This window comes from Coregonus clupeaformis, unplaced genomic scaffold (assembly GCF_020615455.1).
Source record: "Coregonus clupeaformis isolate EN_2021a unplaced genomic scaffold, ASM2061545v1 scaf0761, whole genome shotgun sequence".
Classification (NCBI taxonomy): domain Eukaryota; kingdom Metazoa; phylum Chordata; class Actinopteri; order Salmoniformes; family Salmonidae; genus Coregonus; species Coregonus clupeaformis.
Window position 1 is genome coordinate 174,759 of NW_025534216.1, and position 13,198 is coordinate 187,956.

The 13,198-nt window shown below is 45.4% G+C and overlaps 1 protein-coding gene across 1 annotated transcript in view; it reads left to right on the forward strand.

Moving 5' to 3' along the window:
* Nucleotides 1–12,381: 12,381 nt before the first annotated feature.
* Nucleotides 12,382–13,198, forward strand: part of LOC123485609 (C-type lectin domain family 4 member M-like) — a gene marked incomplete at its 3' end in the record, with an annotated part of 38,332 nt that continues 37,515 nt past the window's right edge. The window contains exon 1 of the mRNA XM_045216640.1: nucleotides 12,382–12,439. Coding sequence (XP_045072575.1) covers nucleotides 12,382–12,439 — 58 coding nt within the window. The remainder of the gene's footprint in view (nucleotides 12,440–13,198) is intronic.

Genomic DNA, 13,198 nt, shown 5'->3' on the forward strand with positions numbered 1-13,198 from the left:
GAGGCAGCTGTCGCTCGTTGTCTCTGATTGGGGACCATACTTTGGCAGCCTATTGGCACTGTCTAGTTGTGGGATCTTGTTCCATGTAAGGTATGTTGTGTGTTCTACCTTGGACTTCACGTTTCCTTTCGTTTATTGTTTTGTCGTGTGTTTATTTCATTTAATAAACATGTACGTATATCACGCTGCGCCTTGGTCTGACCCGTCATTAAACGAACGTATCACAACCATTCAAAGTTGGCCTTAGTGGGAGTGACCATAGATTTATATGGGTGTGACCTGAAATAGCTTTTTGTTGACACACTGAGTAAAATATTCCTTTGCTAGCAAAAACATTTCCCCTGGTTGTCACTAGTTAACACAGCCACAAAGTCAGAATTATGGCTAATCCTTGCCCATTTCCACAATTGCTCTTCTTAAAATGTGATTTTAAAACAAACACTAACTAATGAAGCCAAGTTTCATGCGTTGGTCCACCAAAACTTTCAAGCATTTGGGCAGAAGTGTCTGGGAATGAGATTAGATGTCATGTGAAAACATATCACCCTTTATAAAGCACATATTTATATCATATTTGACATAGTGGGTTATGTCACATTTGACTTGGGTGATTATGTCACACAGTTATGCCACATTTATGAACCCTTTATAAAGCACGACATATGCTTATAGATGCTTTATAACACTTATGTAGTGCTTATGAAGGCATTATGAAGGCTTTATGAAGCCTTTATAAGCTGAACGTCATTGAAAGCAAGGTCAGGCTATATTATGAAGTTATTATTTAAGAGCGTTGAAGATTAATCACAATCAGTGAAAACAATATTGATTTAGCTGACTAGCATATTTACTTCATCAACACTAATGATCAGCTGATATTCCATCCTCTTTTGCCGACGTCAATCATGTATTTTGGAGGCACTGTAACCAGTGGTGTAGTGATATTTGTTTAGGCAAGGGAGCACAACATTTTTCTTTAATGGACGTCATCATTTCTCAATCAAAGTTTGTACCGGCAGATGTCGCCTATTGAATATCATTATAGAATATGCACAAAATGCATCCTCCGATTGCAACGTCTGCCTCTATCCATATTGTCTCAAGAAAATGTTCCATTTTTAATACCTTCCTACACCAAGTTAGGCATACCTAATTTAAAAATAGGCAAACATCAATCTCAATCTTGAATGATAATTCTTCACGCTTTACTGTTGAAATGTCCAAACATCATGCCAATCATCTCAATCATTTTCATGGGAATATGCATTTAGATCTTGAATTACTGTTTCGTGAGCGAATTAACCAGTAGCTATATGTATCAATCCTTTCCAGATAACAGAGGCATGGAATATAAAACCAATCTGACTGCAGAGAAAGACCAGCTACAGACCAGTTACAACACCCTGACTAAAGAGAAAGACCAGCTACAGACCAGTTACAACACCCTGACTAAAGAGAAAGACCAGCTACAGACCAGTTACAACAACCTGACTAAAGAGAGAGACCAAGTACAGACCAGTTACAACACCCTGACTGAAGAGAGAGACCAGCTACAGACCATTTACAACACCCTGACTAAAGAGAAAGACCAGCTACAGACCAGTTACAACACCCTGACTAAAGAGAGAGACCAGCTACAGAAAAGTTACAACACCCTGACTAAAGAGAGAGACCAAGTACAGACCAGTAACAACACCCTGACTGAAGAGAGAGACCAGATACAGACCAGTTACAACACCCTGACTGAAGAGAGAGACCAGCTACAGACCAGTTACAAAACCCTGACTAAAGAGAGAGACCAGCTAGAGACCAGTTACAACACCCTGACTAAAGAGAAAGAGCAGCTACAGACCAGTTACAACACCCTGACTAAAGAGAAAGACCAGCTACAGAAAAGTTACAACACCCTGACTAAAGAGAGAGACCAGCTACAGACCAGATATAACACCCTGACTACAGAGAGAGGCCAGCTACAGAAGGAGAGAGATGATCTCAAGAGAAAGGTCTCTAATCTGAGTGAGTTCACCTAATAAATGATCATAACATCACATGCCTCACTTGTGTTTGTATTCTTCAATAATAGGTGCAGAATAATAAGATGGAAATGCATGTGTTTGTCTTGTAGAACAAACCTATCCTGAAGGCTGGCAGAAGTTTGGATCCAGTTGGTACTTCATCTCTACTGAGACTAAAACCTGGAGGGAGAGCAGACAGGACTGTCTGAAGAGAGGAGCAGACCTGGTGATCATAAACAACAGAGAGGAATGGGTGAGAGAGAGAGAGAGAGAGAGAAGAGAGAGAGAGAGAGAGAGAGAGAGAGAGAGAGAGAGAGAGAGAGAGAGAGAGAGAGAGAGAGAGAGAGACTAATAATAATGTTGTTTTCTGTCACAACAACAGACATTCATCAATAGGCTTCAAACAGTCAGTCATACCTGGATTGGTCTGACTGACTCTGTTACTGAGGGGACCTGGAGATGGGTTGACGGCACACCACTGACCACCCCAAGGTAATATACTACTGCTCTAATAACACTGACCACCCCAAGGTAAGAGACTACTGCTCTAATAACACTGACCACCCCAAGGTAAGAGACTACTGCTCTATAATAACACTGACCACCCCAAGGTAAGAGACTACTGCTCTATAATAACACTGACCACCCCAAGGTAAGAGACTACTGCTCTAATAACACTGACCACCCCAAGGTAAGAGACTACTGCTCTAATTACACTGACCACAGTGTAAGGAGTAGGACTGATTCTCTGTGTTGTTCATACTCTAGGTTCTGAGAGAGTGGCCAGTCTAACTCTGTTGTTTCTACTGCAGCTATTGGGGGGAGTGGAAATCCTAGTGGTGGTGGAGTGGAGAACTGTGTGGTGGTACCTCACAGGTCATCAGGCCAAGGAGAATGGTGGGACTATGGGTGTTCATCTAACAGTTACTGGATCTGTGAGAAATAGTTCTCTCTCGCTCTCTCGTAGTTATCATGTTGATGGTCGTGCTGAACGTCATGATGTCACCTACAGTGCCTTCAGAAAGTATTCATACCCCTTGACTTTTTCCACATTTTGTTGTTTTACAGCATGAATTTAAAATGGATTAAATTGAGATTTTATTGTCACTGGCCTACACACAATAACCCATAATGTCAAAGTGGAAATATGTTTAAAAAAATTTTTTAAACAAATTAATAAAAGATTTCAAGCTGAAATGTCTTGAGTCAGTAAGTATTCAACCCCGTTGTTATGGCAAGACTAAATAATGTCACGATCGTTCAAGGAAGTGACGGACCAAGGCGCAGCGTTGCAGACGAACATACTTTTATTAGAGTGAAACACGATCAAAACAACAAAACGATAACGTGACAGTTCACGGTCTAACACAACCAACTAGAAACAAGATCCCACAAAACACAAAGGGAAAACAGACAAATATGGCTCCCAATCAGAGACAACCAACGACACCTGACACTCGTTGCCTCTGATTGGGAGTCACTCATGCCAACATAGAAATAAACAAACCAGAACTCCCAACATAGAAATACACCACAAAGAATGACCACACCCTGGCTCAACATATAGAGTCCCAGAGCCCGGGTGTGACAGTACCCCCTAAAGGCGCGGACTGCGACCGCGCCTCAACTATAACCAAACAGGGGAGGGCTGGGTGGGCATTCCTCCTCGGCGGCGGTTCTGGTTCCGGGCTTGCCCACCACCCTCCAATAATCCCCCCATAGCGACCCTGGTCCGATCTGGCCCCGCTGGCTGGAACTGAACTGGACATAGTAGGAATGGATAGCTTCAGCTCCGGTGTGCAGCAGCCGACCGGTACCCGATCAGGCACCGGTGACCTAGGCACGGGTTGTGCCGGACTGACGACACGCACCCCTGGCTTGGTGCGTGGAGCAGGAACGGACCGGACCGGCTGATGATGCGCACCCCTGGCTTGGTGCATGGAGTAGCAACTGGCCGGACCGGGCTGACGATACGCACCCCTGGCTTGGTGCGTGGGAGCAGGAATGGACCGGACCGGGCTGACGATGCGCACCCCTGGCTTGGTGTGTGGAGCAGCAACGGGCCTTACCAGGCTGACGATACGCACCCCTGGCTTGGTGCGTGGAGGAGGAACGGGCCTTACCAGGCTGACGACTCGCACCCCTGGCTTGGTGCGTGGAGGAGGAACGGGCCTTACCAGGCTGACGTCTCGCACCCCTGTCTTGGTGCGAGTAGCAGGAACAGGCCGGACCGGGCTGGCGACGCGCACCGTAGGCTTGGTGCGAGTGGCAGGAACAGGCCGGGCCGGGCTGGCGATGCGCACCGTAGGCTTGGTGCGAGGGGCAGGAACAGGCCGGGCCGGGCTGGCGATGCGCACCGTAGGCTTGGTGCGAGGGGCAGAACAGGCCGGGCCGGGCTGGCGTGCGCACCGTAGGCTTGGTGCGAGGGGCAGGAACAGGCCGGGCCGGGCTGGCGACGCGCACCGTAGGCTTGGTGCGAGTGGCAGGAACAAGCCGGGCCGGGCTGGCGACGCGCACCGTAGGCTTGGTGCGAGGGGCAGGAACAGGCCGGACCGGGCTGTGGAGACGGATAGGAGACCTGGAGTGAAGAGCGGCCACAACCCATCCCGGCTGAATGCCTACCTTCACACACTCTGTGTGAGGCATCCGCACAGGACGTACCGGACTATGCCGGACCACTCGTGGCACCGTAAGCCGCTCCGCATACCGCGGCACCTGCCCAGTCCCATGCTGCCATGCCTGAGTACGGGAAGTTGGTTCCGCTCTCCATCCAGGCTCCGCCAACCTGCCTTCTGGCCCCCCAAACCCGGTGGCCTCCTCTCCTACTCTCCCATTACGCCCTGTGGCAGCCTCTGCTGCCCAGTCGCCCATGGCGTGTGCCCCCCTAAAAAATTTCTGGGGTTGCCTCTTGCCTGTCCGACCACGGCCCGGTTGACGCCGCTTCTCCTCTCCTGTCGGGGTCTCCCCCTTCATAGCCTTCCGGTACCGGACGGCCTCCTCCTCTGTAATCTGCCCCCAACCGAGGAGGACATCCACAAGAGTTACTTCCTGCGTGTGTTCCTGGGCACGCTGCTTGGTCCTGGTATGGTGGGATCTTCTGTCACGATCGTTCAAGGAAGTGACGGACCAAGGCGCAGCGTTGCAGACGAACATACTTTTATTAGAGTGAAACACGATCAAAACAACAAAACGATAACGTGACAGTTCACGGTCTAACACAACCAACTAGAAACAAGATCCCACAAAACACAAAGGGAAAACAGACAGTTTAAATATGGCTCCCAATCAGAGACAACCAACGACACCTGACACTCGTTGCCTCTGATTGGGAGTCACTCATGCCAACATAGAAATAAACAAACCAGAACTCCCAACATAGAAATACACCACATAGAATGACCACACCCTGGCTCAACATATAGAGTCCCAGAGCCCGGGTGTGACAAATAAGTTCAGGAGTAAAAATGTGCTTAACCTTGACACATAATAAGTTGCATAGACTCACTCTGTGTGAAATACTAGTGTTTAATTATCATGAACATTTTTGAATGACTACCTCACCTCTGTATCCCACACATACAATTATCTGTAAAGTCCCTCTGTCGAGCAGTGAATTTCAAACACAGATTCAACCACAAAGACCAGGGAGGTTTTCCAATGCCTCACAAAGAAGGAGAGAGTGGTGAGCAGAGTGGAAACAACTTAAGGTGGTAACCCAGTGGAGTGAGAGGGCTCATGACAGAACCCCCCAAGGGACGGCCCCAGAAGTCCCAAGAGCAACACCACGCCGGGCGGGAGGAGGGGGAGCCGGAGGAGGGCTAGAACTCCTCCGAACGGTCCGAGCGAACGTCCTCATCCTCGGAGGAAGCCGGAGGGCCGTGGTCGGGAGATGGGACAGGTCCCGAGAGACAGGATCAGGCACAGGACAGGAAGCCGAGCCGGGCAGGACGGTTAGAGACCCCTCTGGGGCGGCCCCTACGGATTGCAGGTTGATCAGGATGCCGTTGGTGGGAAAGCGGTGATGAGAGTCCTATCCACAATCCGACTAGCTGGCACCCAGGTCCTTTCCTCAGGTCCATAGCCCTCCCAGTCAATGAGGTACTGGAGACCCCTACCCCCTCCGTCTGGACCGAAGCAGGCGGCGGACGGTGTAAACCAGACCACCATCGACGAGCCGGGAGGAGGAGGACAAGGCGCAGCAGGGACCAGCGGACTCCTGGGCACAGGCAGGGGCTGCAGCAATCCGGCTGGGGGGCTGGCAGGACGACTTGTGTTGGTTGCAGATGGGGCAGGCTTGGACGAATTCCCGTACATCCTTCCTCAGAGAGGGCCACCAGAACCTCTGGGCGAGCAGGTTGTAAGTGCGGGTGGAGCCAGGGTGACAAGCTAGGCGGGAGTCATGTCCCCACTGAACGACCTGGGACCTCAGGTCTTCGGGGGACAAAAGGCGGTCAGCTGGGCAAGTGCTGGGACCTGGCTGGTTACGGAGAGCCTCCAGCACCTGTTCCTCAACAGCCCAGGTCAGAGCTGCAACGATGCAGGGACTTGGCAGAATCGACACAGGGTCCTTGGAGGGGTCAGGAGCGGAGTTAGTAGGTACTGGCCGAGGGGGTAGTGTGCGGCGGGAAGGGATGTAGGGAGTGAGTGAAGGCTCCAGGGGTTATCCCGTCCGATGTGCTGGGTCTGTGCCTCCCCCAGTGGCAGCGATGCGTCCGATGACGCCGGTGGTTGGTGGTCCAGAAGTCCTGGGGGGGAGGAAACACAGACACAACGGGGCGGATGAAAACAGGCAGAAGTACAGTTCAAGGGAAATCCAAATACGTTGTAGCAAGGCAGAAGGCTGGTCAGAGTTACCGGGGTCGAAGAGTAGTCAGGAGTCGTAATGGCAGAAAGCAGGTCTGGATCTCCTGAGGCAGAAGAGTATCCAAAAACCAGGCAGGTCCGGGGTCACAAAACCAGGGTGAGCCAGAAGCGCGAGCAAACAGGTTCCGGGTGTGAGCTTTGCAGACGATCTGACACAGGAGAGCTGAAAGACAGGGCTATAAATACTGGGAGAGGTTAGTGGGTAATGCAGCGCAGCTGGCAGAGTAATTAGAGCCGAGCAGAGCAGGGACAGGTGGAGCTAGTTAGGCTGAGTAGAGAGAGAGTGGTGAGCAGAGTGGAAACAACTTAAGGTGGTAACCCAGTGGAGTGAGAGGGCTCATGACAGACAATGATTGGTAGATGCGTAAAAATAAAACTAAAAGCAGGTATTACATATTCCTTTGAGCATGTTGAAGTTATTAATTACACTGTGGATGGTGTATCAATACACACTGTCACTACAAAGATACAGGCGTCCTTCCTAACTCAGTTGCCGGAGAGGAAGAAAACCATGAGGCCAATGGTGACTTTAAAACAGTTACAGAGTTGAATGGCTGTGAAAGGAGAAAACTGAGGATGGATCAACAACATTGTAGTTACTAAACTGATTGACAGAGTGAAAAGAAGGAAGCCTGTACATAATAACAAATATTTCAAAACATGCATCCTGTTTGTAACAAGGCACTAAAGTAATACTGCAAAAACTGTGGCAAAGCAATTAACTTTTGGTCCTGAATACAAAGTGTTATGTTTGTTATGTTTGGGGCAAATCCAATACAACACATCACAAAGTACCAAACTCCATATTTTCAAGCATAGTGGTGGCTGCATCATGTTATGGGTATGCTTGTAATCTTTAAGGAGTGGGGAGTTTTTCAGGATAGAAAAGAAACGGAATAGAGCTAAGCACAGGAGAAATCCTAGAGGAAAATCTGGTTCAGTCTGCGTTGCACCAGACACTGGGAGATGAATTCACCTATCAGCAAGACAATAACCTAAAACACAAAGCCAAATCTACACTGGAGTTGCTTACCAAGAAGACAGTAATTGTCCCTGAGTGGCCGAGTTACAGTTTTGACTTAAATCTACTTGAACATCTATGGCAAGACCTGAAAATGGTTGTCTAGCAATGATCAACCACTGATTTGACAGAGCTTGAAGAATTTGGAAAAGAATAATGGACAAATGTTGCACAATCCAGGTGTGGAAAGACTAACAGCTGTAATCACTGCCAAAAGTCCTTCTACAAAGTATTAACTCAGGGGTGTGAATACTTATGTAAATTAGATATTGTCGTAGAAATATTTGACTCAAAAATAGTCAACTCAAAAATATCTCTCAAGACATCGGAGCTTGTGAATCTAAGAATTAGACTTTATTATTTGCATAACAAAGCCAATGCAAAACTGATATCCATCTCTAAGTTAAACTGATGGATTTTGATGGGGATTTTTGTATTACGTTACTTAGATTGACGCACGGGTGCATCAGACTCTCAGGCTTTCTTTCTGTCACCCAGCATAATTGGAGGTACATGGAATATCTATGGGCCAGACAGCTCTCCCTCAGACACTTGCCTGGAAGCCACCAGCTCCTTCACACTTCAATAGCTTCTCTGTATGTTTGACATGGAGTTTGGAGGAAACATTCAAGAGTGTACTAAGCCAACATTAGAACTGAATATAGCAGGTCTGTTAGTGACCTCTACTGGTCCGGTCCTAACTTCCCAATAATGCTGGGATCAACAGGCTTTCTGTCGGTCACCCACAGTGGTATAAAGTACTTAAGTAAAAAATACTTTAAAATGCTACTTAAGTAGTTTTGGGGGGTATCTGTACTTTACTATTTATATTTTTGACAACTTTTACTTCACTACATTCCTAAAGAAAATCATGTAATTTTTACTCCATACATTTTCCCTGCCACCCAAAAGTACTCGTTTGGTTTAGTTCCATACTTCAACATAATGCTTCCATTAACAGGCTTTCTGTCTGTCACCCAGCATAAGTTGGAGGTAGCTGGCGTTGGATACATGGCATTTCTACAGCAGAATCACATCATTATGCAAATACACCGAAACTCTGGATAGATTGGCTAGACCAATGAGGCCACACCTCTGAACTCACCTTAACACAGCTCACCTTAGCTACCATGTCAACTGTGCAGACGGACATGTCCTAAAAGAATGATAAAATCATCATGAAAATTAATATTTATTTTCCATGATGTGATTGATCACATCCATTCCAGCAATAACTTGAACCGGATTGTTCTGGATTCACTAGTAATGACTTCAGTTGAAGAGATATCTGACACCAAACATGTCGCTCATGGTACATTTGTAGAAAAACACAATCTACAAAATATGATTACATTATTTTTATCAAAATCATTTATACAAGGAAAGTAAAACAAATGTACCATTGCAAAACATTTTGATACGGTGTGCACTAATGAATCCACCCCAGATTTACTAAGCGTTAGTTAAACATTGATGACAGAATGAAAATGTAAACGTAGGTTAAGAGAAAGAAAACATTAAGTTCATATTTAAATGAGTGAACAGTTTCATGTTTTAGCTTTGCTTTAGGACTTTTATCCCCTATACTAAAAAACGTGCAAACCCTACACTTGGTGCAAACGCTTATTAACTTTTACTAACAATATTTCTGGAATGATTATCATTCACACTGACCACATTAATTAAGTACAGCCTTATGGGCCCTGGTCAAAAGTAGTGCACTGAATAGGGTGCTATTTGTGACAGAAAAATAGGGAATAGGTTGCTATTTGTGACAGACTTTGGCCTCTCCCCAATCCTGACATAAAAAAAGAAACAAAAAGAATCCTCAATTCCTCACCCATTCAATACAAAACATTGTTACCTGTTGAGGTAACTTGGTTGTGTGAATAATTCCTTAACCATATACTGGTCTAAAGACACAGTTCATGAAGCAGGAGGACGATGCAGCTGATCTGGATACAGAACAAGTTGGTAGAGGCACAGCCAAAAATATTACAGACCAAAGGCATTACATGTTTCCAGATTGATGGTGATTACCACAGATATGCAGATTGATGGTGATTTTCAGAGATATGCAGATTGATGGTGATTAGCAGAGATATGCAGATTGATAGTGATTACCAGAGATATGCAGATGTATGGCCACAGTCTGGCTCCTGGCCATGCGACTTGTGTCTGAACGGTCAAATCTGATTTGTTTGCCCTCAAGTGGTTTTTAGACTGTTATTTGACATATCTTGTTGCTTGCTAGCTACTCTGTTAACAGTTTGACAATAACATGTGGTAGCCAACTAGCTTGTTAAAGATGCACTGTGCAGAATTCACTTTGCCATTTCCTGGTAGCCTAATATCAGTTTATGTAACAAAACAAGGACGAATAGTGTAGAGAATTATTGTACCATCTAAACCGCCGTGAAATATCTTTTCCATAACCCAAAATATTGTATTTTCAGCTGTTTGAAGCTGGTGTAGAAAACCGATAGTAAAAGACGCAAAAACAAAACTTAACAGGAAGCATAGAAATAGTGCCCATAGACCAGATCTATTGCTTCTTAGACTTGCTTTTAATAAGAATGACAGGTCTATAACTCACATTTCTATGTGAATTTGGTCGGGTCGCCCAACAGCTTACATATTGCAGCTTTAATTGTTTAAAACAAATGAGTGAATGTACTAGAAAGCTAAACAGCTACCTAGCTAGCTACTTGACTGATGTGGCTAGCCAAAATTGACTTGTTTGGAAAGTTGGATCATCTTATACTTTGAGGCTTTAAAAGTATGCTTACACTTTGATTTGGAACATTCAATGCAAATGGAAAACATCCATGGAAGGCATTTTTGTCACCTTAGCTTGCTAAATAACTTCTGAGTGAGAGCAAACCTAAGCACCACCACCAATCAGACTACACCACTGCCCACACACCCGTCATTACTATGACAACTAGCGTAGCCTTGTCAGCAAATGACTACCGTCTGAACACACATAAATCTGATTTGGTCACTTGTGACTTGCTGTTTGGACAGTCAAAATTCCAAAACCGATTTGAAACACAAAACTGATTTGAGCATTAAGGCCTGCAGTGTGAACAAGACTTAACATGAGGGACTTTTCTGACTAGCATCCCATTGACAGCTAAACCTGACCCTTACCTTAACCAAACCCTTAACCCTAACCATCTATTGTTAACAAATTCCGAAATTAAACATGAGAAACCTTGCGTTTGTATGATGAAATAACATTATATTCTTCAAGTTTCAAAATAAGCATTTCTCTTTATAAATGTCCTCTTGTACTTGTGATAACCTTATATCCATGGATGGAAAATGGCCTGTGTTTTTAATACAGGTAGAGTGCATAAGGCCTACATAGAATGAAAATTATTGACATTAAGCGTACGTCTCAAATGGCACCCTATTCCCTACATAGTGTACACTACCTTTGACCGATCACTTTAGGGTGCCATCTGGAACACAGTACGTTTAGGGAAGTTCTTGCTGGAACACCTATTGAATTGTAATTTCAGTTGATTTCCGCATGCGTTGCTGTGCCAACACATATTTAGCCATAACACTGACTTCCTTTAATAACAGCTTTCTGTCCGTCTGTCCGTCTGTCCGTCTGTCCGCCTGTCCGCCTGTCCGCCTGTCCGCCTGTCTCGCCTGTCCGCCCGTCCGTCCGTCCGTCCGTCCGTCCGTCCGTCCGTCCGTCCGTCCGTCTGTCCGTCTGTCTGTCTGTCCGTCCGTCTGTCAGTGGTTGCTGGTTATTAGCAGACCTGGGCCATGTATTCATTAGGGCACCCCATAGCAAAATGTTTTACAACAAAATGAAAACACGTTATTCTTATTGGACAGGTATAGTTAGTCCCTCCCTGTTTCACTTTAGTTTCTTCCGTTTGGTGCCTAATGAATACGACCAAAATACTTTAGCTATGCTTGATTGAGCTTACCTGGCTTAATAAAATTAACAGAATAGTCCCAAATGCTCAAAGCATGACATATTTCAAAAAGTGTTTAAACCACAGTCTGCTAATTAGTAAAAACAATCATCAAATAACAAGGCATTGTTAAGATAACCAGAAGGTAAATAAATTCCCATGTACAGTATACATCCAATATGTTAATCAGTGATATAGAGCAGTAAAAGACCGTATAAGAGGGTGTATGTGGGTGGAACGTACCCCAGTAGACCAGGAAGTTACTTAGGAATCAGATAAAAAGGTGAAAAGAAGAAGAAGAAAGTGTCCCAACTACAACCAGCCAGGACATGTTTCTGTTCCACAAATCCATGTAAATGTTGTTGTTATCTTCCTCTTTTGATATTTGATACGTCCTGTGTGCTGGGGATAACCCCCACCTACAACAGGGTCAAAAGCAGTCAGCTTCGGACAAAGACACAGGGCAGAGATACTCTACTGAACCAGTGGATTTGTCTTGCGTACATTAAAGCACCGTAGCTATAGTCAGAAAACATTGTTGAAGATGTCTGAGGCCATCTATGCTGTGCCAGATATGACCAAGAAGGTCAAGTTTGACAGAGGTGAGATGGAGTTCCATGATCTCGCCATCACGGTTGACAACTCCGTTGTGTCCTCCTCCCAGAGTGCGAAGAGCCTTGGCGTGACCCTGGACAACACCCTGTTGTTCTCCGCTAACATCAAGGCGGTGACCCGATCCTGTAGGTTCATGCTCTACAATAATTTGGCTATTTGACTTTGAATTTTCAGACCCCTAGAAGTATAAAAAAAATATGTAAAAATTTTTTCATAAAAAATGTGTTTTGGCCTTACTGCTATTAGCCTATACATTGAATAACAGATTCACTACATGGAACAACACATAGACCCCAAATGTAAAGTTTGTTCTGAAGTGTCTGAGAGATATCAGAAAGATCAGGAGAAATAGTGTTGATTCATTTTTTGTACAGTCTAAGACCTGTCTAAGCCGGTGGGAGGAGCTATAGGAGGACAGGCTCATTGTAATGGCTGGAATGCCATTAAAGGAACGGAGTCAAACATGTGGTTTCCATATGTTTGATGCATTTGGTACTATTCCATTCATTCCATTGCAGCCATTACAATGAGCCCAACCTCCTATCACTCTTCCCACCAGCCTCCACTGGTGATGTTGTACTAAAAGACAGGGTGGAAATATGAACTTGTTGTCATAAAACATGTGAAGGGTTTTAATTCTTCTTTCTATTCTCTTAAATCTGTCAAACTGAAACTATGGAGATATTGTCACAACTTCTGCTTTTGGTGAAATGCCCCTCTAAACCAAGTTGACCACCAGAGTTTCA